Below are 25,676 nucleotides of genomic sequence, written 5' to 3' on the forward strand. Positions count from 1 at the left end.
TCAGAGTGATAGTCCATTGATGAGTCCATTGGAGGTTTGTACCTGTCTGTGTATTTCCCAAGATTTATCACAGACCACAAACAGGGAACAATGCGAGGTGTATGAATATTTTTTTAAATACTTTTTTTTTAATTTTACATAATGAACAACAAAGATAACAAACAGGAACAGCAACAACAGCAACAACAACAACAACAGCAAGAAAAAACAAAACAAAGACAAAAAACAAAACATGAATGAAAGGTCATGAATACATTCATGAATCACCCCAACTACACACACACTCACTCACACACACACACACACACACACACACACACACACACACACACACACACACACACACACACACACACACACACACACACACACACACACACACACACACACATAACACAGAGAGTTAAATTGGGATAAATTGAAGCATCATTCTGCCCGCTCACAATGAAATGCAACATTTTAACATTTGGAAACATTTAATCCTGTTCTCCTCCACCTATAGCGCGAAAAGAGAAGAGTCAACAAGCCTGGTCCAATGACCATCTCTCAATCACCTAGGCTACATTTACTTCTCTTCAGTATATTCAGACCATTCGGAATGAGAGAAAAAAAAAGGGGGGGGGGGGGATAAAATATAAGAGGGGTTGAATAAATCATAACAGTAACATCTGTGACATGGGTGGGGGAATAAAACAAAGGCAGTTAAAAGAGGAGTATGAATATGACTTATACCTATTTCATTCACTGGGAATTTTGTTTTGCACACCCCTGCACTGTATTATGGCCGCGGAGGTGATACAAGCTAGAGTCTCATAGAGTCCAGCTCCATCAAACTGACAGTCATATAAAACCTCTCATGTTTAGTCTGTCAAACAGCCCCAGGAAATTAAAGAGCATGTTCTAAGAAGTTCACCCAGCATCATCAACAGGAAACACCCTTTGCTCTCTGCACCTTTGTTTGTGGTTTTGAAGGCACTGCAGTGCTGACTGTTACTGGAAGATACCTCAGATGTGGATGACGTCAGTAGCTTTAGACAAGTGAGTTGAATGACCACAACAGCTGAAGAAGCCTTGTTCTATTAATTTGCAAAATGCTATTTCTGATCCAATGATCTTTAACTTCTTTGTGCAAATCCATCACTTGCATTCACTTTTTGACCATATCCTTGGACCTTGACCTGGAAGAACACTGGAAATGAATACAAAGGTTATGAATAAAGTGATTGCACGCAGGACGCAATGAGAGGCTGCGATCCAGTGCACCAGGACATGCAGCCACAAGGGTCATGGGATTCAATCATGGACTGCTGCAGTTAGGACTCACCCCATGTGTGAGCCACAGTTTGTATTCAGAGCAACCCAAGATGTTTACAGAGGAAGGGGTCGACCTCACAGAGAAACTCGATCATCTCTGAACTGGCAGCTTCACCTTTCTTCCTCACTGTGTCGATAATAAAACGAGCTTTGTCTCCTCTGTTCTGCATCTTGTCCACTGACTCCACCTCAGAGTCAGTAAACACCTTTCTCTCCAACAGTTTGTCCAGCAGACTCTTGAGAACAGGTTCTGATATTGCATCAATGAAGCTGCTCCTTGTGTCCAACAGCTTCTTGTTGTTCAGAGGACTTGACTCACAGGATCTTTTCACCCCAGTCAATGAAAGACAAACTCTTCTTTCCCAGACACAGACGGAGCTGTTGGTGTCTTTCAAAACAAGCTTAATATGTTTTATGATTTTTTCTAATGCGATCTGGAATGATGGAAAGAAGTTGTCGTAGTCATCACTGTAAAATTCAGCTTGTTGTGGTTCAACGTGCACCGAGTCGTCTTCAGGACAAGTGGACAGGGTGTACAGCTGATCTGGCTGCAGTTTACAGTGTGGAGACGTCTCTATGTACCTCTCGTTCCCAACTAACTTCTTTCTGGTGCGCTGCACATCCTGCAGAGAAACATTTTTTGGTAGCAACAACACATTGATCAGAGATTCATCATCAGGGTCAGTGGAGGGTCTGTAGAACAGCAGAACCAAGGCTCGGACTGGGTCAGCTGGTGAGTCTTCATCCTTGACGTTACCGTAACCAGAAAAGCCAGTGATGTTTATAATGACATGAGTGTCTGTTATCTTATGAGGAGTGATGAACTCGGTGTTGTCATCGTTCACATGAGCAACTGACAAGAACTCACACCCTCCTGTGGATCTGATCTCACAGTGTGGGAGGTGAAGCTGACACACAGACTGCTGGACACATGTGATGTCAAACAGGGGTCCTGCAGGTTTCTTGTGGTGTTGAGCCAGTAGCCTCCTGTTCCAGGGGACCATGCTGTAAACCACGGTCCCTTCTCCCTCCATGTCAAACAGCAGGCCTGTCACTCTGCACTGGTACAGGCCTGGACGGGAGCACTGGAAACTGTAGCTTTCATTGTCGTCTTCATCAGTGATGTCAGGTGTAAACTCCTCATAGCTGGTTGGTAACGACATGTCAGGTAAACTTTGAGTTCGTGTTAAAATCTTGTTGTTTGCAGAAGTTACCTGTCTATGTGATGGAGAAAGAAGCAAACAGCTGGAGTCTTTATTTAGACCAGGACTTGAAGAGGAGCTATGGAGCTGATGAAAGGCTGGTAGGGTGTTTGTGACTGAGGAGTTAGCAGCTGTAGCAGATGCTTCAGTTTCCAACAGCAGCTCATATGTGTCATCGTGTGGCTCACTTTCAGGTACAGGCACAATCTGAGCTCTAGCTCTTACTCTTGTTCCGTCGCTATGGGAAGTAACATTCTGAGTGACAGAACCGTATATATTTTCATGATGAACATTTTCACGAGACCTTGAGTTCAATGGGGAAAAGTTAGCCCCACAGTCCAATGGCAATATGTAAGGCCAGTCTCCCAAATGGGCAGATCCAAACACTGTAGGACTACCATAGCACAAAAAGTCAAGACTATCAAGGTTTGAGCCCCTAGCCCCTTCATCATAACAGTGACGAGTAGGGACTATCATGTAGGGTTCATCAAGATCATAGTTTGCAGAATCCCCTCTGCAAATCCTAGACAGAAAACCTCTGATCCGCCTGGCAGCCCTGCTAAAACAGGAAGATCCTCTTTCTGTTCCATTATGTTTCACATTTGACGCCATTTTGCTGTGTTTGTGTCACAATCAGAGTCAGTGAATCTGAATGAGCAGCAGAACCAGAGGATGACTGGAAGATGTTGTTGTTTGTCTCCCTGAGACACAGGTCTGTCTTAAGGTCACATCTGTCATTCATGGCTTCATTTCCTGTCCATGTTTTCAGCTCCTTCTTCAGCCTACAGCGACTCGCTGACTTTCTGTTTCTATTTGGCTGCCGTGCGTGTTTCTGCTCCCAGACCCTGAAGTCAGACAGAGGATGTAGAATCAAAATCTCCCATTCACCCAACACAGAGATGTGTTACACCAATGACTCAAACAATAACCCCAGTGGCCGGTTTATTTGAAACATGCAACTAAAGAGTAACTAAAGGCTAAAAAAAACTTAAACTAGAGTGTTATATTAGTGTGAATATTAGCTCTACTATGTTAACTAGCTCATGTAAATAACAAAAACTCAACACAAATGGAGACAGATGAGGAGGCTTCTAAGTACTAAGACATTGACACTTGTGTTTTCCATGGCAGGATTTCTAAAGTAATGGAAGGGTATTCAATTGTTCATTTTCACTGACATGTAACATACAAATGTTATTAGGGCTGTATACTTCATTTCTACCAAACTCACAAAGTTTTATCCTGTAATAAAGATGATTATATATCAGTTGATGGTCAGACTCACCGCTGAGCTTCTGTTCATCAAATTCAGGAAATTTTCCATCAGTTTGTGGTCTGTGATCTCTTCCTCTTCTGCTTTGTTGTACACACTGGTCATCTGACAGTTCTTCAGATCCATATTATAAGAACAGATGTGTTCATCCCACTGTCTATTTCACTTATACTTCCTTTTACATAAGGTGTAGGCTATCTACATAAAATATAGATAGGTTCAATATTCATTTATCCCACAATATTGTCGTAAGGTGCTTATGAGGGCAGGTACTTTTGCTAGTAAGGGTGTGTCAACTAGAGTTGAGCCGGATACTCGGCTGAAACGAGTATCCGGTACGGATCAAGCCAAGCACTTTTGCCGAGTACGAGTATTATACGAGTAATACGAGTCAATATCTGTGCTCGGAAAAAAAAAAAAAAGATTGAATGAAAATCCTCATTGGGTAGCTGGCTGTGTCTACGTTCTGTGATAGGCCACAGCCCCTCCCCTACACACATGCAGGTGTGTTGCTGTGTCCCGCTCTGATCACTCACACACAGAACAGCTGACACCTGTCTGTCTCTCCCTCAGTCTCTCAGGTTCGTGGGTCTTCTCCCTTAACGTTTAGGGTTTCTTCAGCTTCAGCTTTGTTATTACTTCAGTAACTTACTTATGAACCAGTAGAGTTCTGGTAAACGTGGGTTCGTTCAGACGTGGTGCCGACTCGCGTTGCGTCTCTGCCTGTCGGAGATTTTTTTTTTTTTTTCACACACGGGCTCTCCCTCCGCCGTTCGTCGGAGTTTTTTTTTTTTTTTAAACCGTCAGCTGGCGCTAATCAGTTCACGCGCTGAGTGTCTGACACTTTCTTGCTGTATTTCTTTAAAAAAAATAGTAGTGGTAGGCTATAAATAATAGGCCTATTACAAAACACACACAAACTCTCTCTCTCCCCCCTCCTCTCTCTCTCATGATCAGTGATACAGAATAATGAGTGATACAGAGAGAGTAGCTGACATTCAGCTGTCGCTGTCTCTCTCTTACTCACACACACACACACACACACACACCTGGTGTGGAAATAAAATAAAGTTAAAAATTAAAAATCACACTGATCATTTAAAAAAAAATTAAAATAAAAAAAGAAAGTTATGTTGAGTATGAAAACTCTTGTTCATTACATTTTACTTAATAATTGCAACCACATGTGTTGTATTCATTGTTGCAAAACTTGTTGTGTAGGCTAAATAGTTTGTTTGCTATCATGATCAAAACCATTGATCTGAAGCTCAATGCTGATGCTGTCCTGTAAATAGTTTTCTAATCAGCAATAAATATAACAATTTCTGATCAATCCATATCAATTGCATGCTTAAAATAACATACCGGTTATAGCCTCGCCCATTTCAAGACAACCGGACCCACTTCTGGGTTAAACCCCGCCCACTTCCGGTTTAGGCCCCGCCCACTCCGAGTACAGATACAGATACAGATAATTCATATGGTTAACAGATACAGATACAGATACAGATACAGATAATGCTGTACTCGCTCATCCCTAGTGTCAACTCTAAATGTCTCTGTGGTCCTTGTTGTTAGGACTCCCTCTACTGACAGTGATCCACAGTACAACAATGGATCAGTTCAAGACGGCAACAGCAGCTTAGACTGAGTGAAAATAAAAAATGATTGAATGCCACAAAGCTTTAACCTTGAGAGAGGCTCTTTTGAGGCATCTCCTTTGATCTCACATTTTGTTTACAGAGAACTTGCCATAGTTTATTTTTAAGATTTTTTTTTTTTTTACCTATAAATGTTCCATGTTTTATGCATAATGGGTACTTCTGTGATCAAAATGCTAAAACAGAACTGCAAAAATGATCTGTCAGTTTTTCCTCAAGCTATGTTCCATCACTCCAGGTGATTATAGTAAAAATCATAAAATGTATTTTTGAGAGACACCAACAGTTCCCACTGTGTCTGGAAAAGACAAATTTGTCGTTCGACTTCAGTGAAAAGCTTCCATGGGCCATGTCCTTTGAATCTCTCCTCAACTGAGAGAGGCTTCATTGATGAAATATAGAGTCTTTTCTCAAGAGTCTCCCATATTCTCACACTCTCTATCTGCACATGTGTGCGGGCATGTTTGACAATATTTCATGTGGTGAAGATGAAAACATTAAACACTGACTCGTCTTAGATGAGTCAGTGGCTTTTAGTTACAGCCCTTCTGTACTTGGTACATTTGTTTCAGCATCTTGAGGAACCTGTCATTCTTCTTCTGTCTGTTCATTTAATCCCAGACTCACAGGAGCCCTAGGGCCTCAACTCAATGCAATTTAAAGTAGCACTATCACAAATACAGCAGTAATAGTAATAAAAAACTGAAATATGCAATAAAAGGTCCAGAGGAGCCATAACTATCTGTACACATTATAGTCATGGTGTAGTGCCTGTGGAGCAAATGCAGAATTCCTTTTTGTTATGAGACAAGCCGGCCGGCGCTCAGCCCCACCTCCTGAATGGCACTATGTAAAGAAGACGAGGATGTTTATATCTGATACGCTGCACCACTGGCCCATCTAGTGGCCGAACAAAGTATTGGAATTTGCGATTGTGCTACTTTAAGAGAAACGGATGCAAAAACACAAAAGCACTGCAAATTCATCAATCATCCATCCTCCATGTGTTACAGTACTCTATGTTCTTCTTATGATGGCTCTGGTCATCTACCTCCTGATGGTCTTGTGTGATGGATAAGAATCTAAACATCTGAAATGCCCAAAACCTCTTCACAGTACTGAAGATCAACTCTCTGGGATTTGTGAGCTCCATCTAGTGGAGAAATGAAATCTGTGAGGGTCGTTTTTAACTTCCCATGCTCTTCAACCTGAAACCTGGCATGGATTGACCCAACTGAAGGGACTCATCTTCAGCACACTGTAGTATCACTGGTAAAATATTACCATCTGGTGGATACTGGATGTATAACATAGTGTTACTGGACTATTACTCATAAAGGAGAATTCCACAACAAACACTCAAAAAACAATCAAATATCTATGGTACATGATAAATACAGTATAAACGTTGTGTTTTTGCATGTAGTCACTCACCTGAGACAGTTTATACTGTTTATACTGTACACTATATGAGTTCAGTGGTGTCTCGTATGGATTCGAGTCATGTACCATAGATATTTGATTGTATTTGAGTGTTTGTTGTAGTTGAAAGAATTGCCCCCATAGGTTAGCATTGTCGCTATCCCGAGCGCCGGGTAGCCATGGTGTAACTCCAGTTTGCTTGCATTCATTTTAGTCCCGTTTTTTGCTCCCCCAACACTGGGTGACCATCAAGAAAACTATTTAGGGGTCAAAAATGGCCGGAATTCTCCTTTAATACAGACTAGAAATATACAAATTCAGTTTTGTAAATAGTATGTCAGCCTTGTGACTGACTGTTGACCTGTTCAGGGTGTACGCCGCCCTCTGCAAAGATCAGAGGACTGGCTCCAGTGCCCCAGCGCCCCTCCATGGGTAAGCAATTAGGATGCAAGGTGGATGCAAACACTGTGGCTTTTCTTGTTGAGTTATTAATCCTAAAAAATAAACATTCATCATTTAAACTGAGTTTCTTTGACAAGACAGACCAGCCTGCATGTATCCTTTAATTATGAAATGTGTTTACACTGAGTCTACTTGCAACAGATTCCAAAAGCAAAAAAAAGAATAAACACAAGTAATACTGCTCTGTACCAGTTAATGTAAAATAAGTCTATTCAAAAAAATTTCACGATGACACCATTGTCCACAGTGAGTTCATCTTTTAGGGGAAGATGGCAATGACAGTGACAGGCTGAGAAGCTTGTGCATTTCGGAGCTCTAGAGAGTGTGTCAACCAGGTACATGCGTTTTCCTTTTTGTACATGAAATTGATATAGCTCTGAAATCAGAGTAACATTCTTTGGAGACGGGCAGGGGCAGTGTGAATGGACTTCTTAAAGATCGTCACCAAAGGCTGATGGTCGGCTTCACATTGAGAATTGAATTGAATTTTGCTCTCTGCACCTTCGTTTGTGGTTTTGAAGGCACTGCAGTGCTGACTGTTACTGGAAGATACCTCAGATGACGTCAGTAGCTTTAGACAAGAATTGAATGACCACAACAACTGAAGCCTTGTCCTATTCATTTGCAAAATGATAGTTGTTATACAATGATCTTTAACTTCTTTGTACAGTAAATCCATCACTTGCATTCACTTTTTAACAATATCCTTAGACCTTCACCTGGAAGAACACTGGAAGTGCATACAAAGGTTATGAATAACGTCTGGACAAGTGTACCAGTGCACCAGGACATGCAGCCACAAGGGTCATGGGTGGGATCCGATCATGAACAAAGAGTAGACACGGTCGCGCACATCCAGTTCAAAAGGTGCTGGCCTCAAAATTGTAGACAGGAAAAGCAAGAGAAGGAGACCGCACACATCAGCTCCCTTATGTGCAGATTTATTAGCACATCAATAGTAACGTTTCGAGCTCATAGCTCTTCATCAGACTAACTCATACACATCAGACGCCCCATTTTTAAACCTGCCCCTGAGGGTCACATGGTAAAGGGAATGTATAAATCAGAACCCATCTTGTGCAAAACCAAAACATACAAAAATCAGTCAAAAACTCCATCATAATTAAATAGACCAACACCCATCAGGCCGACTGGCCGTCATACAGATCTGATGAATTAGAGGCGCCTCTAGTAATAGGATGGCTAATTTTCAAAGTCTAGGACAAGGTTATCACATTATTTACATTTTATACATTTTAATCATGTTTAAAGATTTAACATATTTTAAAGTTCAATTACCTATAACCTTGAGCTAGATAAGGAACAATCCAACCACAAAAAATGGAAAAGTTAACAATGTATAGAAGACCAAATATGCATATAATCCAAACAGTAGGACTCCCTCATGATAAGTGTAACATGAGAAGTAACTACTACAATGATCATACGCAGAACAACACAGGAACCACATATCACACAAAAATAGAATGTAAACAATAGAAAATAGCAAATAGCAAATAACAAATAACAAGATAGCAAAGAAATAACAAATAACAAGACCCGTCACAGTTGACCCTCATGCTAGATAACATCAGGGGAGAATCATCTTAAATATTACACAGACTCTTTCACAATGTTCAACTTTTTCACCAAGCCCCCAACAAAAAAGCTCAAAATGAGCTCACAAAAAATCACATAAAAGGTCTGATGTTAAAGTCCTCGTTTAGACCCTTGGGAGTTAAGGTGTCTAACGTGTATATCCAGTATAGTTCTCTCTTAAGGAGTAAAGTGTCAACATTGCCACCTCTGCGAGGGAGTTTGATTGATTCAATCCCAATATATTTTAATGAGGCAACGCTGTGACGCGCTTCTGTGAAGTGAACTGCAACTGGACTGGACGGGTCATGGTTTCGGATAGCACATCTGTGCTCTGTGATCCTCGTTTTTAAAGGTCTTGTGGTTTTCCCAATGTAGGCGAGACCACAGGGACATTGAAGCACGTAGATGACATTTTTAGTTTTACAGGAGATGATGCTTTTAATGGGGAATCTCTTTCCAGAGTGAGGGTGGTTAAAGGAGTGTGTTTTGTATGTGGAATTGCATTGTTGGCAGTTGCCACATCTGTAGTTACCAGGTTGGATTTGGGTGAGGAAATGTGAAGCAACGGGTGGTGGTCGGTCTGCTCTCACCAGTATGTTATGAATATAGGGATCCGATCATGGACTGCTGCAGTTAGGACTCAGCCCACGTGTGAGCCACTGGAGCATCCTATAGCTTCGCCTTCAGATCAACCCAAGATGTTCACAGAGGAAGGGGTCGACCTCACAGAGAAACTCAATCATCTCTGAACTGGCAGCTTCACCTTTCTTCCTCACTGTGTCGATAATAAAACGAGCTTTGTCTCCTCTGTTCTGCATCTTGTCCACTGACTCCACCTCAGAGTCAGTAAACACCTTCCTCTCCAACAGTTTGTCCAGCAGACTCTTGAGAACAGGTTCTGATATTGCATCAATGAAGCTGCTCCTTGTGTCCAACAGCTTCTTGTTGTCCAGAGGACTTGACTCACAGGATCTTTTCACCCCAGTCAATGAAAGACAAACTCTTCTTTCCCAGACACAGACGGAGCTGTTGGTGTCTTTCAAAACAAGCTTAATATGTTTTATGATTTTTTCTAATGCGATCTGGAATGATGGAAAGAAGTTGTCGTAGTCATCACTGTAAAATTCAGCTTGTGTTGGTTCAACGTGCACCGAGTCGTCTTCAGGACAAGTGGACAGGGTGTACAGCTGATCTGGCTGCAGTTTACAGTGTGGAGACGTCTCTATGTACCTCTCATTCCCAACTAACTTCTTTCTGGTGCGCTGCACATCCTGCAGAGAAACATTTTTTGGTAGCAACAACACATTGATCAGAGATTCATCATCAGGATCAGTGGAGGGTCTGTAGAACAGCAGAACCAAGGCTCGGACTGGGTCAGCTGGTGAGTCTTCATCCTTGATGTTACCGTAACCAGAAAAGCCAGTGATGTTTATAATGACATGAGTGTCTGTTATCTTATGAGGAGTGATGAACTCGATGTTGTCATCGTTCACATGAGCAACTGACAAGAACCGACATCCTCCTGTGGATCTGATCTCACAGTGTGGGAGGTGAAGCTGACACACAGACTGCTGGACACATGTGATGTCAAACAGGGGTCCTGCAGGTTTCTTGTGGTGTTGAGCCAGTAGCCTCCTGTTCCAGGGGACCATGCTGTAAACCACGGTCCCTTCTCCCTCCATGTCAAACAGCAGGCCTGTCACTCTGCACTGGTACAGGCCTGGACGGGAGCACTGGAAACTGTAGCTTTCATTGTCGTCTTCATCAGTGATGTCAGGTGTAAACTCCTCATAGCTGGTTGGTAACATCATGTCAGGTAAACTTTGAGTTCGTGTTAAAGTCTTGTTGTTAGCAAAAGTTACCTGTCTAAGTGATGGAGAAAGAAGCAAACAGCTGGAGTCTTTATTTAGACCAGGACTTGAAGAGGAGCTATGGAGCTGATGAAAGGCTGGTAGGGTGTTTGTGACTGAGTAGTTAGCAGCTGTAGCAGATGCTTCAGTTTCCAACAGCAGCTCATATGTGTCATCGTATGGCTCACTTTCAGGTACAGGCACAATCTGAGCTCTAGCACTTACTCTTGTTCCGTCGCTATGGGAAGTAACATTCTGAGTGACAGAACCGTATATATTTTCATGATAAACATTTTCACGAGACATTGAGTTAAATGAGGAATATGCGCCCATTGACAATATGCAAGTACGAAGAGGCCAGTCTCCCAAATGTGCAGAGCCAAACTCTGTACTACTACCTAAGCACATACCATAGTCATCAATACTATAACGGTAGCCCCCAGCTCCCATTGGTAAAATCATTTGGTTAGGGTTATGGTTTGCAGAATCCCCTCTGCAAATCCTGGACAGAAAACCTCTGATCCGCCTGGCTACCCTGCTAAAACAGGAAGATCCTCTTTCTGTTCCATTTTGTTTCACATTCGACGCCATTTTGCTGCGTTTGTGTCACAATCAGAGTCAGTGAAGCTGAATGAGCAGCAGAACCAGAGGATGACTGGAAGATGTTGCTGTTTGTCTCCCTGAGACACAGGTCTGTCTTGAAGGTCACATCTGTCATTCATGGCTTCATTTCCTGTCCATGTTTTCAGCTCCTTCTTCAGCCTACAGCGACTCGCTGACTTTCTGTTTCTATTTGGCTGCCGTGCGTGTTTCTGCTCCCAGACCCTGAAGTCAGACAGAGGATGTAGAATCAAAATCTCCCATTCACCCCACACAGAGATGTGTAACACCAATGACTCAAACAATAACCCCAGTGGCCGGTTTATTTGAAACACACAACTAACTAAAGGCTAAAAAAAACTTAAACTAGAGTGTAATATTAGTGTGAATATTAGCTCTACTATGTTAACTAGCTCATGTAAATAACAAAAACTCAACACAAACATTAGTGGAGACAGATGAGGAGGCTTCTAAGTACTAAGACACTGACATTTGTGTTTTCCATGGCAGGATTTCTAAAGTAATGGAAGGGTATTCAATTGTTAATTTTCACTGACATTTAACATACAAATGTTATTAGGGCTGTATACTTCATTTCTACCAAACTCACAAAGTTTTATCCTCTAATAAAGATGATTATATATCAGTTGATGGTCAGACTCACTGCTGAGCTTCTGTTCATCAAATTCAGGAAATTTTCCATCAGTTTGTGGTCTGTGATCGCTTCCTCTTCTGCTTTTTTGTCATCTGACAGTTCTTCAGATCCATATTATAAGAACAGATGTGTTCATCCCACTGTCTATTTCACTTATACTTCCTTTTACATAAGGTGTAGGCTATCTACACAAAATATAGATAGGTTCAATATTCATTTATCCCACAATATTGTCGTAAGGTGCTCATGAGGGCAGGTGCTTTTGCTCGGATGTCTCCACCATCTCAGTAAGGGTGTGTCAACTCTAAATGTCTCTGTGGTCCTTGTTGTTAGGACTCCCTCTACTGACAGTGATCCACAGTACAACAATGGATCAGTTCAGGACAGAAACAGCAGCTGAGACTGAGTGAAAATCAAAAATGATTGAATGCCACAAAGCTTTAACCTTGAGAGAGGCTCTTTTGAGGCATCTCCTTTGATCTCACAGTTTGTTTACAGAGAACTTGCCAAAGTTTATTTTTAAGATTTTTTTTTTTTTTTTTACCTATAAATGTTCCATGTTTTATGCATAATGGATACTTCTGTGATCAAAATGCTAAAACAGAACTGCAAAAATGATCTGTCAGTTTTTCCTCAAGCTATGTTCCATCACTCCAGGTGATTATAGTAAAAATCATAAAATGTATTTTTGAGAGACACCAACAGTTCCCACTGTGTCTGGAAAAGACAAATTTGTCTGTCGATTTCAGTGAAAAGCTTCTGTGGGCCATGTCCTCTGAATCTCTCCTCAACTGAGAGAGGCTTCATTGATGAAATATAGAGTCTTTTCTCAAGAGTCTCCCATATTCTCACACTCTCTATCTGCACATGTGTGCGGGCATGTTTGAGAATATTTCATGTGGAGAAGATGAAAACATTAAACACTGACTCGTCTTAGATGAGTCATTGGCTTTTAGTTACAGCCCTTCTGTACTTGGTACATTTGTTTCAGCATCTTGAGGAACCTGTCATTCTTCTTCTGTCTGTTCATTTAATCCCAGACTCACAGGAGCCCTAGGGCCTCGACTCAATGCAATTTAAAGTAGCACTATCGCAAATACAGCAGTAATAGTAATAAAAAACTGAAATATGCAATAAATAGATCCAGAGGAGCCATAAGTATCTGTACACATTATAGTCATGGTGTAGTGCCTGTGGAGCAAATGCAGAATTCCTTTTTGTTATGAAACAAGCCGGCCGGCGCTCAGCCCCACCTCCTGAACAGCACTATGTAAAGAAGACGAGGATGTTTATATCTGATACGCTGCACCACTGGCCCATCTAGTGGCCGAACAAAGTATTGGAATTTGCGATTGTGCTACTTTAAGAGAAACGGATGCAAAAACACAAAAGCACTGCAAATTCATCAATCATCCATCCTCCATGTGTTACAGTACTCTATGTTCTTCTTATGATGGCTCTGGTCATCTACCTCCTGATGGTCTTGTGTGATGGATAAGAATCTAAACATCTGAAATGCCCAAAACCTCTTCACAGTACTGAAGATCAACTCTCTGGGATTTGTGAGCTCCATCTAGTGGAGAAATGAAATCTGTGAGGGTCGTTTTTAACTTCCCATGCTCTTCAACCTGAAACCTGGCATGGATTGACCCAACTGAAGGGACTCATCTTCAGCACACTGTAGTATCACTGGTAAAATATTACCATCTGGTGGATACTGGATGTATAACATAGTGTTACTGGACTATTACTCATAAAGGAGAATTCCACAACAAACACTCAAAAAACAATCAAATATCTATGGTACATGATAAATACAGTATAAACGTTGTGTTTTTGCATGTAGTCACTCACCTGAGACAGTTTATACTGTTTATACTGTACACTATATGAGTTCAGTGGTGTCTCGTATGGATTCGAGTCATGTACCATAGATATTTGATTGTATTTGAGTGTTTGTTGTAGTTGAAAGAATTGCCCCCATAGGTTAGCATTGTCGCTATCCCGAGCGCCGGGTAGCCATGGTGTAACTCCAGTTTTCTTGCATTCATTTTAGTCCCGTTTTTTGCTCCCCCAACACCGGGTGACCATCAAGAAAACTATTTAGGGGTCAAAAATGGCCGGAATTCTCCTTTAATACAGACTAGAAATATACAAATTCAGTTTTGTAAATAGTATGTCAGCCTTGTGACTGACTGTTGACCTGTTCAGGGTGTACGCCGCCCTCGGCAAAGATCAGAGGACTGGCTCCAGTGCCCCAGCGCCCCTCCATGGGTAAGCAATTAGGATGCAAGGTGGATGCAAACACTGTGGCTTTTCTTGCTGAGTTATTAATCCTAAAAAATAAACATTCATCATTTAAACTGAGTTTCTTTGACAAGACAGACCAGCCTGCATGTATCCTTTAATTATGAAATGTGTTTACACTGAGTCTACTTGCAACAGATTCCAAAAGCAAAAAAAACAATAAACACAAGTAATACTGCTCTGTACCAGTTAATGTAAAATAAGTCTATTCATAAAAATTTCACGATGACACCATTGTCCACAGTGAGTTCATCTTTTAGGGGAAGATGGCAATGACAGTGACAGGCTGAGAAGCTTGTGCATTTCGGAGCTCTAGAGAGTGTGTCAACCAGGTACATGCGTTTTCCTTTTTGTACATGAAATTGATATAGCTCTGAAATCAGAGTAACATTCTTTGGAGACAGGCAGGGGCAGTGTGAATGGACTTCTTAAAGATCGTCACCAAAGGCTGATGGTCGGCTTCACATTGAGAATTGAATTGAATTTTGCTCTCTGCACCTTCGTTTGTGGTTTTGAAGGCACTGCAGTGCTGACTGTTACTGGAAGATACCTCAGATGACGTCAGTAGCTTTAGACAAGAATTGAATGACCACAACAACTGAAGCCTTGTCCTATTCATTTGCAAAATGATAGTTGTTATACAATGATCTTTAACTTCTTTGTACAGTAAATCCATCACTTGCATTCACTTTTTAACAATATCCTTAGACCTTCACCTGGAAGAACACTGGAAGTGCATACAAAGGTTATGAATAACGTCTGGACAAGTGTACCAGTGCACCAGGACATGCAGCCACAAGGGTCATGGGTGGGATCCGATCATGAACAAAGAGTACACGGTCGCGCACATCCAGTTCAAAAGGTGCTGGCCTCAAAATTGTAGACAGGAAAAGCAAGAAAAGGAGACCGCACACATCAGCTCCCTTATGTGCAGATTTATTAGCACATCAATAGTAACGTTTCGAGCTCATAGCTCTTCATCAGACTAACTCATACACATCAGACGCCCCGTTTTTAAACCTGCCCCTGAGGGTCACATGGTAAAGGGAATGTATAAATCAGAACCCATCTTGTGCAAAACCAAAACATACAAAAATCAGTCAAAAACTCCATCATAATTAAATAGACCAACACCCATCAGGCCGACTGGCCGTCATACAGATCTAATGAATTAGAGGCGCCTCTAGTAATAGGATGGCTAATTTTCAAAGTCTAGGACAAGGTTATCACATTATTTACATTTTATACATTTTAATCATGTTTAAAGATTTAACATATTTTAAAGTTCAATTACCTATAACCTTGAGCTAGATAAGGAACAATCCAACCACAAAAAATGGAAAAGTTAACAATGTATAGAAGACCAAATATGCATATAATCCAAACAGTAGGACTCCCTCATGATAAGTGTAACATGAGAAGTAACTACTACAATGATCATACGCAGAACAACTCAGGAACCACATATCACACAAAAATAGAATGTAAACAATAGAAAATAGCAAATAGCAAATAACAAATAACAAGATAGCAAAGAAATAACAAATAACAAGACCCGTCACAGTCGACCCTCATGCTAGATAACATCAGGGGAGAATCATCTTAAATATTACACAGACTCTTTCACAATGTTCAACTTTTTCACCAAGCCCCCAACAAAAAAGCTCAAAATGAGCTCACAAAAAATCACATAAAAGGTCTGATGTTAAAGTCCTCGTTTAGACCCTTGGGAGTTAAGGTGTCTAACGTGTATATCCAGTATAGTTCTCTCTTAAGGAGTAAAGTGTCAACATTGCCACCTCTGCGAGGGAGTTTGATTGATTCAATCCCAATATATTTTAATGAGGCAACGCTGTGACGCGCTTCTGTGAAGTGAACTGCAACTGGACTGGACGGGTCATGGTTTCGGATAGCACATCTGTGCTCTGTGATCCTCGTTTTTAAAGGTCTTGTGGTTTTCCCAATGTAGGCGAGACCACAGGGACATTGAAGCACGTAGATGACATTTTTAGTTTTACAGGAGATGATGCTTTTAATGGGGAATCTCTTTCCAGAGTGAGGGTGGTTAAAGGAGTGTGTTTTGTATGTGGAATTGCATTGTTGGCAGTTGCCACATCTGTAGTTACCAGGTTGGATTTGGGTGAGGAAATGTGAAGCAACGGGTGGTGGTCGGTCTGCTCTCACCAGTATGTTATGAATATAGGGATCCGATCATGGACTGCTGCAGTTAGGACTCAGCCCACGTGTGAGCCACTGGAGCATCCTATAGCTTCGCCTTCAGATCAACCCAAGATGTTCACAGAGGAAGGGGTCGACCTCACAGAGAAACTCAATCATCTCTGAACTGGCAGCTTCACCTTTCTTCCTCACTGTGTCGATAATAAAACGAGCTTTGTCTCCTCTGTTCTGCATCTTGTCCACTGACTCCACCTCAGAGTCAGTAAATACCTTTCTCTCCAACAGTTTGTCCAGCAGACTCTTGAGAACAGGTTCTGATATTGCATCAATGAAGCTGCTCCTTGTGTCCAACAGCTTCTTGTTGTTCAGAGGACTTGGCTCACAGGATCTTTTCACCCCAGTCAATGAAAGACAAACTCTTCTTTCCCAGACACAGACGGAGCTGTTGGTGTCTTTCAAAACAAGCTTAATATGTTTTATGATTTTTTCTAATGCGATCTGGAATGATGGGAAGAAGTTGTCGTAGTCATCACTGTAAAATTCAGCTTGTTGTGGTTCAACGTGCACCGAGTCGTCTTCAGGACAAGTGGACAGGGTGTACAGCTGATCTGGCTGCAGTTTACAGTGTGGAGACGTCTCTATGTACCTCTCGTTCCCAACTAACTTCTTTCTGGTGCGCTGCACATCCTGCAGAGAAACATTTTTTGGTAGCAACAAGACATTGATCAGAGATTCATCATCAGGATCAGTGGAGGGTCTGTAGAACAGCAGAACCAAGGCTCGGACTGGGTCAGCTGGTGAGTCTTCATCCTTGATGTTACCGTAACCAGAAAAGCCAGTGATGTTTATAATGACATGAGTGTCTGTTATCTTCTGAGGAGTGATGAACTCGGTGTTGTCATCGTTCACATGAGCAACTGACAAGAACCGACATCCTCCTGTGGATCTGATCTCACAGTGTGGGAGGTGAAGCTGACACACAGACTGCTGGACACATCTGATGTCAAACAGGGGTCCTGCAGGTTTCTTGTGGTGTTGAGCCAGTAGCCTCCTGTTCCAGGGGACCATGCTGTAAACCACGGTCCCTTCTCCCTCCATGTCAAACAGCAGGCCTGTCACTCTGCACTGGTACAGGCCTGGACGGGAGCACTGGAAACTGTAGCTTTCATTGTCGTCTTCATCAGTGATGTCAGGTGTAAACTCCTCATAGCTGGTTGGTAACGACATGTCAGGTAAACTTTGAGTTCGTGTTAAAGTCTTGTTGTTAGCAGAAGTTACCTGTCTAAGTGATGGAGAAAGAAGCAAACAGCTGGAGTCTCTATTTAGACCAGGACTTGAAGAGGAGCTATGGAGCTGATGAAAGGCTGGTAGGGTGTTTGTGACTGAGGAGTTAGCAGCTGTAGCAGATGCTTCAGTTTCCATCAGCAGCACAGAGTCATCGTCTGGCTCACTTTCAGGTACAGGCACAATCTGAGCTCTAGCACTTACTCTTTCACTGTGGACAGTTACATTCTTAGTGACAATAGATTTGTATATATTTTCACGATACACATTTTTACGAGACCTTGGGTTCATTGGGGGATAATGAGCTTCACAGTCAGATAAAAATATGTCTGAACGATCAGACTGGCCTCTAATACTTGAAGTTTTTATGTTAGGACGAGCGGACTGGCCTCTAATACTTGAAGTTTTTATGTTAGGACAATCAGACTGGCCTCTAATACTTGAAGTTATATGAAGTGGTGAGGGACAACCTCTGTTTTTTTGAGTTAAAGTTCCGCGGACGGGTGAAAACTCATAATTATGAGGTCTTTTTTTGCCGGCACACAAGTCGCCTTCATTATAACGGTGACGAGTAGGGAGTAACGTGTAGGGTTCATCAAGATCATAGTTTGCAGAATCCCCTCTGCAAATCCTGGACAGAAAACCTCTGATCCGCCTGGCAACCCCGCTAAAACAGGAAGATCCTCTTTCTGTTCCATTATGTTTCACATTTGACGCCATTTTGCTGCGTTTGTGTCACAATCAGAGTCAGTGAAGCTGAATGAGCAGCAGAACCAGAGGATGACTGGAAGATGTTGTTGTTTGTCTCCCTGAGACACAGGTCTGTCTTAAGGTCACATCTGTCATTCATGGGTTCATTTCCTGTCCATGTTTTCAGCTCCTTCTTCAGCCTACAGCAACTCGCTGACTTTCTGTTTCTATTTGGCTGCCGTGCGTGTTTCTGCTCCCAGACCCTGAAGTCAGACAGAGGATGTAGAATCAAAATCTCCCATTCACCCAACACAGAGATGTGTAACACCAATGACTCAAACAATAACCCCAGTGGCTGGTTTATTTGAAACACACAACTAAAGAGTAACTAAAAGCTAAAAAAAACTTAAACTAGAGTGTAATATTAGTGTGAATATTAGCTCTACTATGTTAACTAGCTCATGTAAATAACAAAAACTCAACACAAATGGAGACAGATGAGGAGGCTTCTAAGTACTAAGAAATTGACATGGCAGGATTTCTAAAGTAATGCAACAGTATTCAATTGTTCATTTTCACTGACATTTAACATACAAATGTTATTAGGGCTGTATACTTCATTTCTACCAAACTCACAAAGTTTTATCCTCTAATAAAGATGATTATATATATCAGACTCACCACTGAGCTTCTGTTCATCAAATTCAGGAAATTCTCCATCAGTTTGTGGTCTGTGATCTCTTCCTCTTCTGCTTTTTTGTACACACTGGTCACCTGACAGTTCTTCAGATCCATATTATAAGAACAGATGTGTTCATCCCACTGTCTATTTCACTTATACTTCCTTTTACATAAGGTGTAGGCTATCTACACAAAATATAGATATGTTCAATTTTCATTTATCCCACAATATTGTCGTAAGGTGCTCATGAGGGCAGGTACTTTTGCTCTGATGTCTCCACCATCTCAGTAAGGGTGTGTCAACTCTAAATGTCTCTGTGGTCCTTGTTGTTAGGACTCCCTCTACTGACAGTGATCCACAGTACAACAATGGATCAGTTCAGGACAGAAACAGCAGCTGAGACTGAGTGAAAATCAAAAATGATTGAATGCCACAAAGCTTTAACCTTGAGAGAGGCTCTTTTGAGGCATCTCCTTTGATCTCACAGTTTTTACACAGTATTTTTTTTTTTTTTTTTTACAGAGAACTTAGATTTTTTTCCACCTATATTATAATGTTCCATGTTTTATGCATAATGGCTACTTCTGTGATCAAAATGCTAAAACAGAACTGCAAAAATGATCTGTCAGTTTTTTCCTCAAGCTATGTTCCATCACTCCAGGTGATTATAGTAGAAATCATAAAATGTGTTTTTGAGAGACACCAACAGTTCCCACTGTGTCTGGAAAAGACAAATTTGTCTGTTGACTTAAAGCAGATATCAGTGGAATGTTTTTGTTAATATAAGTCCTAAATAGTCCTATTTTCCGTCAGCAATCACTTACATGAAGTATTTCAGCCTAAACACGAGTCTCTCCGTCACTCTGCTCTGCTGTAACCCGAGGAGAAAATTTTCCTTGTGGGATACAAGTGTTATCCAATGAGGGGAGAGAACGGCATGAAGGGCTGTGTGTGCAGCCAAGGGATGCGCGTGAATGTGGTGACGTAGCACGAGGACCAATTGATGCCTGACAAGGGCGGGGGCTGCTAACTCATGGTGCGTTCAAGGAAACTCGTACTTTGTGTTTTTCCTTCCTGTGAAGTCATACCAGTTCGATCTGGTACGAGTTCACGGGTCGGAAGTTACGAGTGGCCGTTATAGGGAACTTTCACAGACAACAGGACGGTAAAAACACGAGCTACGGGTTACCTGGAACGCTACCAAGTCGTAGTTGTGACTTGAAGCTGTAACTTACGGTTTCAAAAGCCTGCCTTGAACACAGCATTAGCCGAAACGGCCGTGCCGATGATATCTGCTTTAAGTGAAAAGCTTCCATGGGCCATGTTCTCTGAATCTCTCCTCAACTGAGAGAGGCTTCATTGATGAAATATTACTCTTTTCTCAAGAGTCTCCCATATTCTCACACTCTCTATCCGCAGGCATGTTTCACAATTTTTCATGTGGTGAAGATAAAAACGCTGACTAGTCCTACATGAGTCATTGGCTTTTAGTTACAGCCCTTCTGTACTTAGTACATTTGTTTCAGCATCTTGAGGAACCTGTCATTCTTCTTCTGTCTGTTCATTTAATCCCAGACTCACAGGAGCCCTAGGGCCTCAACTCAATGCAATTTAAAGTAGAACTATCGCAAATACAGCAGTAATAGTAATAAAAAAACTGAAATATGGAATAAATAGGTCCAGAGGAGCCATAAGTATCTGTACACATTATAGCCAACAGTGTAGTGCCTGTGGAGCAAATGCAGAATTCCTTTTTGTTATGAAACAAGCCGGCCGGCGCTCAGCCCCACCTCCTGAACAGCACTATGTAAAGAAGACGAGGATGTTTATATCTGATACGCTGCACCACTGGCCCATCTAGTGGCCGAACAAAGTATTGGAATTTACGATTGTGCTACTTTACAGAGAAACAGATACAAAAACACAAAAGCACTGCAAATTCATCAATCATCCATCCTATTGTGTTACAGTACTCCGTGTTCTTCTTATGATGGCTCTGGTCATCTACCTCCTGATGGTCTTGTGTGATGGATAAGAATCTAAACATCTGAAATGCCCAAAACCTCTGCACATTACTGAAGCTCAACACTCTGGGATTTGTGAGCTCCATCTAGTGGAGAAATTAAATCTGTGAGGGTCGTTTTTAACTTCCCATGCTCTTCAACCTGAAACCTGGCATGGATTGACTCAACTGAAGGGCCTCATCTTCAGCACACTGTAGTATCACTGGTAAAATATTACCATCTGGTGGATACTGGATGTATAACATAGTGTTACTGGACTACTACTCTATTAAAGGAGAATTCCACAACAAACACTCAAAAGACAATCAAATATCTATGGTAGGCTACATGATAAATACAGTATAAACGTTGTGTTTTTGCATGTGTTTATAATGTACACTATATGAGTTCAGTGGGATCTCGTATGGATTCGAGTCATGTACCATAGATATTTGATTGTTTTTCGAGTGTTTGTTGTGGTTGAAAGAATTGCCCCCATAGGTTAGCATTATCCCGAGCCCTATTGTATTGAAGCCCCGACATGAGAAATTGTTCCGAAAAAAATTTAATAAGTCTATATTTTAAGCTTGTTCGTAGCAGAAGCTCCCAGTGTCTCGGTTCACTGCTCTTGCTGTGTCGTTCAGTGCAAATCTCTCGTGATTTGCACTGACCGGCGGAACAATTTCTCATGTCGGGGCTTCAATACAAGAGGGACATTACAGACGAGCAGTATGGAGGTATTTGGATGCAATACTTCATTTAGAAATGCCGAATCCATCATTTATATAGATGAGCTTATTAATAAAGAGTATATAACTGTGATTATAAACCACATATGAATATTTACATCAGTAAATATAGTAGTTTACCCGAGTAAGGAAAACGAAGATTGGTCGTTATCGAGCAGGCAGGATATTCAAGGCTTGGGGCGAGACCGAGCTCCGTGTGTGTGTGTGTGTCTCAGACGTTTGAATGACGGATGACGGATCCAATATCAGTGGCTGGTGAATCGTGTACAGGCTGACGTATAATCCGTGCGCCTGCGTTATCCAATGCATAAAAAAAGAATACACACTTTCATCCTGGATTTACTCAAAAATAGAATTTTGCACAAAGTTTGGCCTCCATCGTCTGATAGATGAGTTATTACACTAATTTTATGACCCAGAGTGGGCTCAAATTCAATTTTCTTTTCTGTACACCTTTAATAGTGTGTACTCATTATAAAGTGTTACCAATTTTAGTCCCGTTTTTTGCTCTCCCCAACACTGGGTCATCGGGAAAACTATTTGGGGTCAAAAATGGCCGGAATTCTCCTTTAATACAGACTAGAAATATACAAATTCAGTTTGTTTTTTTAAACTAGCCTATGTATTTCCCTATATAACTAACAGCTTTTAAACTCCATATTCTCCCACAAGGAAGTTCTGGGCTCAATTCATGGGCCTGGGGTGTTTCTGGGTGGGTTTGCATGTTGTTGTTGTGCCTGTGTGGGTTCTCTCCTTAAGTATTCTGGCTTCCTCCCTCAGGCCAAACACATGAAGTTGACTGTGGACACCAAATTGTCTGGTGTGTATGTCAGTGTGTCAGGTCGCTTGTCTATATGTCAGCCTTGTGACTGACTCCAGTGCCCCAGCGCCCCTCCATGGATAAGCAATTAGGATGCAAGGTGGATGCAAACACTGTGGCTTTTCTTGCTGAGTTATTAATCCTAAGAAATAAACATTCATCATTTAAACTGAGTTTCTTTGACAGGACAGGACAGGACTAACCCTAACCCTTTAATTGTGAAATGTGTTTACACTGAGTCTACTTGCAACAGATTCCAAAAACAAAGCACACAGGTAATACTGCTCTGTACCAGTTCAAGCAGAAGTGTGTGTCTAATGTATGTCTAATGTATGTAAATGGCTCCTACCACAAGCTTTAGTTAGCTTCCTCAGGAGACCAGTTCACACACCTTGTGACTATCAAGCCAACTATGATTTTTGTTGTGTGTGTGAATAAAGCGGGTGCATCGTGGTGCATCGTGAAACCTCCAAAAAAAAAAAAAAAAAAAAAAAAAAAAAAAAAAAAAAGTAAGCGATCCAGTCGTTTTGGCTAACTTCTTGTCAGCCGATGGAGTTAGCAGCCCCCGCCCTCGTCATGGATCTATTTGTCCTCGTCCCTACGTCACCACATTCACGCGCATCCCTTGGCTGCACACACAGCCCTTCATGCCGTTCTCTCTCCTCATTGGATAAAGGTTGTAGGATACAAGGAAGTATACAAGAAGTTTTCTCCTCGGCTTACAGCAGAGCAGAGTGACTGACAGACCCGTGTTTCAGACCAAACACTCTATATAAGTGATTGCTGTCGGAAGATATAACTATTTAAGACTTATATTAACACAAATATTCCGCTTACTTCTGTAAAATAAGTCTATTCATAAAAATTGTCCACAGTGAGTTCATCTTTTAGGGGAAGATGGCAATGACAGTGACAGGCTGAGAGGCTTGTGCATTTGGAGCTCCTAGTGTGTCAGCCAGTATGCATTTTCCTTTTTGTACATGAAATTGATGTCATAGCTCTGAAATCAGAGTAACATTCTTTGGAGACGGGCAGGGGCAGTGTGAATGGACTTCTTAAAGATCGTCACCAAAGGCTGATGGTTGGCTTCACATAGTGAATTGAATTTTGTACAGGCAAGTACGACAGCCAGAGGCTCTTTTTCTATCTGGATGTATCAAGTTTCTGTATCTGTGGGGGCACATGATGCAAATGCTGCTGTTTTGCATTGACACTGCATTAAGTCCACAGTGTGATGCATCAAAGGAGGCTATGACCAATTCCTTTACACGCACATCCATGTTATCAGGTGATATTTTGGTTGTTAATGAATTGATTGATTATTGAGGTTGACCACACCCATGGGTGTTCTCCACTGATTTTATAAATGTGACGAGCTGAGATGTCTCAACATGATGAAGAGCCGACAAGTCAAATTTTTATTTGTAGCAATTACAGTGTTGCAAGTTTTTTGCCATTGAGATGAAGCGTAGTAGTGCACGGTTGTTTGAAGTCTATTCTAAATTCTACAGGAAGCCAGTGGAGAGAAGCTAAAGTGGGAGAGATGTGCTCTCTCTTCCTAACTCCTGTCAAAACCCTTGCTGCAGCGTTCTGGACCAGCTGGAGACTCTTTGGAGAGTTTTTCGGACATTCTGACAGGAGCCTTTGATGCCCATTGTTGTCCGTATCTGATTTTGTTTGACCGTCTATTTGCATGTTCGATCAGAAGGACTGTGAATGCCTATTTTGTTGTTATGGTCGTCCTCGCCATCCTCCATACTGGTAGGATCCTCCTGTCTGTACAGGCTGTCCTCTGAAGCAGCTGTTATCAGGCCCATCACTGTTGACATACCGGTACAACTGGACTGAAGGTGGCTCTGCAGTTGATAGCCATTGTTCTCCTCTCTCCTCCTCACTGGGCTTACGTCACTGTTAACTTCCTCTTCAGCTCTGCCCTGACCACAGTTATAGGAAATAGTCCCCTCACACACAGAGGGCATTTGAATAACCTTTTTGTTATCTGCTTTGCATGCAGCTTCCGTTTTTGTCACCATGCACCTACCTGGCCAGACAATTGTCTAGCACTGTTGGAGTTTGATTTGATTTGATTTGATTGATTTCTGGGTTGCCCTCCCGCAACAGTCCTCATCAGCACAATTTATTATTAGGGGCCGGGCAGCATCAGCTGCCAGGACCCAATTGTTTTCCTCAATGTTCATCTCCTACTTCAGACTTCCCATGCATAATCATTAAAAAAAACTTCACAGAAATGTTCGACCCCATGCCAGATTTACTCAACTCGAAGGACATGTGCTGAAACTTTTGTCCACTTAAACTCATTACAAATTATAAAGTCCATCACTCTGTTATTTTCACTGTTAAAACTGTGAAAAAAACTTATACTGTTAAACTTATTCAATTATTATTAAAGCAGAAGTAAGCGGAATGTTTGTGTAAGCGATCCGGCCATTTTGGCTAATGCTGCGTTCCAGGCAGGCTTTTGAAACCGTAAGTTACAGCTTCAAGTCACGACTTACGATTTTGTAGCGTTCCAGGCAACCCGCAACTCGTGTTTCTCCAACCTGTTGCCTGTGAAAGTCACTATAACGGCCTCTCGTAACTTCCGACCCGTGAACTCGTACCAGATTGAACTGGTACGACTTCACAGGTCAGAAAAACACGAGTTATGGGTTGCCTTGAACGCACCATAACTTCTTGTCAGCCGATGGAGTTAGCAGCCCCGCCCTCGTCATGGATCTATTGGTCCTCATCCCTACGTCACCACATTCACGCACATCCCTTGGCTGCAAACACAGCCCTTCATGCCGTTCTCTCTCCTCATTGGATAAAGGTTGTAGGATACAAGGGAAGTTTTCTCCTCGGCTTACAGCAGAGCAGAGTGACTGAGAGACCCGTGTTTCGGTCCAAACGCTCTATGTAAGTGAT

The 25,676-nt window shown here is 41.8% G+C and overlaps 3 protein-coding genes across 3 annotated transcripts; all 3 read right to left on the bottom strand.

The window, feature by feature from the left end:
* Positions 1–1,347: 1,347 nt before the first annotated feature.
* Positions 1,348–3,915, bottom strand: LOC146966950 (uncharacterized). The gene is made up of 2 exons (XM_085763961.1): positions 3,802–3,915; positions 1,348–2,771 (listed from the first exon to the last, which is right to left on the bottom strand). Exons 1-2 carry the CDS (start codon positions 3,913–3,915, stop codon positions 1,350–1,352), a joined length of 1,536 nt encoding a protein of 511 aa, XP_085620087.1. The 3' UTR covers positions 1,348–1,349.
* Positions 3,916–9,616: 5,701 nt separating this feature from the next.
* LOC146966951 (uncharacterized) lies at positions 9,617–10,805 on the bottom strand. Its single transcript, XM_085763963.1, has one exon. The coding sequence runs from the start codon at positions 10,742–10,744 to the stop codon at positions 9,617–9,619; it is 1,128 nt and encodes a 375-aa protein (XP_085620089.1). The 5' UTR covers positions 10,745–10,805.
* A 5,817-nt stretch (positions 10,806–16,622) lies between these two features.
* On the bottom strand, positions 16,623–18,098 carry LOC146966952 (NACHT, LRR and PYD domains-containing protein 1b allele 3-like). Its single transcript, XM_085763964.1, has one exon. The coding sequence runs from the start codon at positions 18,096–18,098 to the stop codon at positions 16,623–16,625; it is 1,476 nt and encodes a 491-aa protein (XP_085620090.1).
* Positions 18,099–25,676: the final 7,578 nt, after the last annotated feature.

This window comes from Trachurus japonicus, chromosome 20 (assembly GCF_045865225.1).
Source record: "Trachurus japonicus isolate A0001 chromosome 20, Traja_1.0".
Lineage (NCBI taxonomy): Eukaryota > Metazoa > Chordata > Actinopteri > Carangiformes > Carangidae > Trachurus > Trachurus japonicus.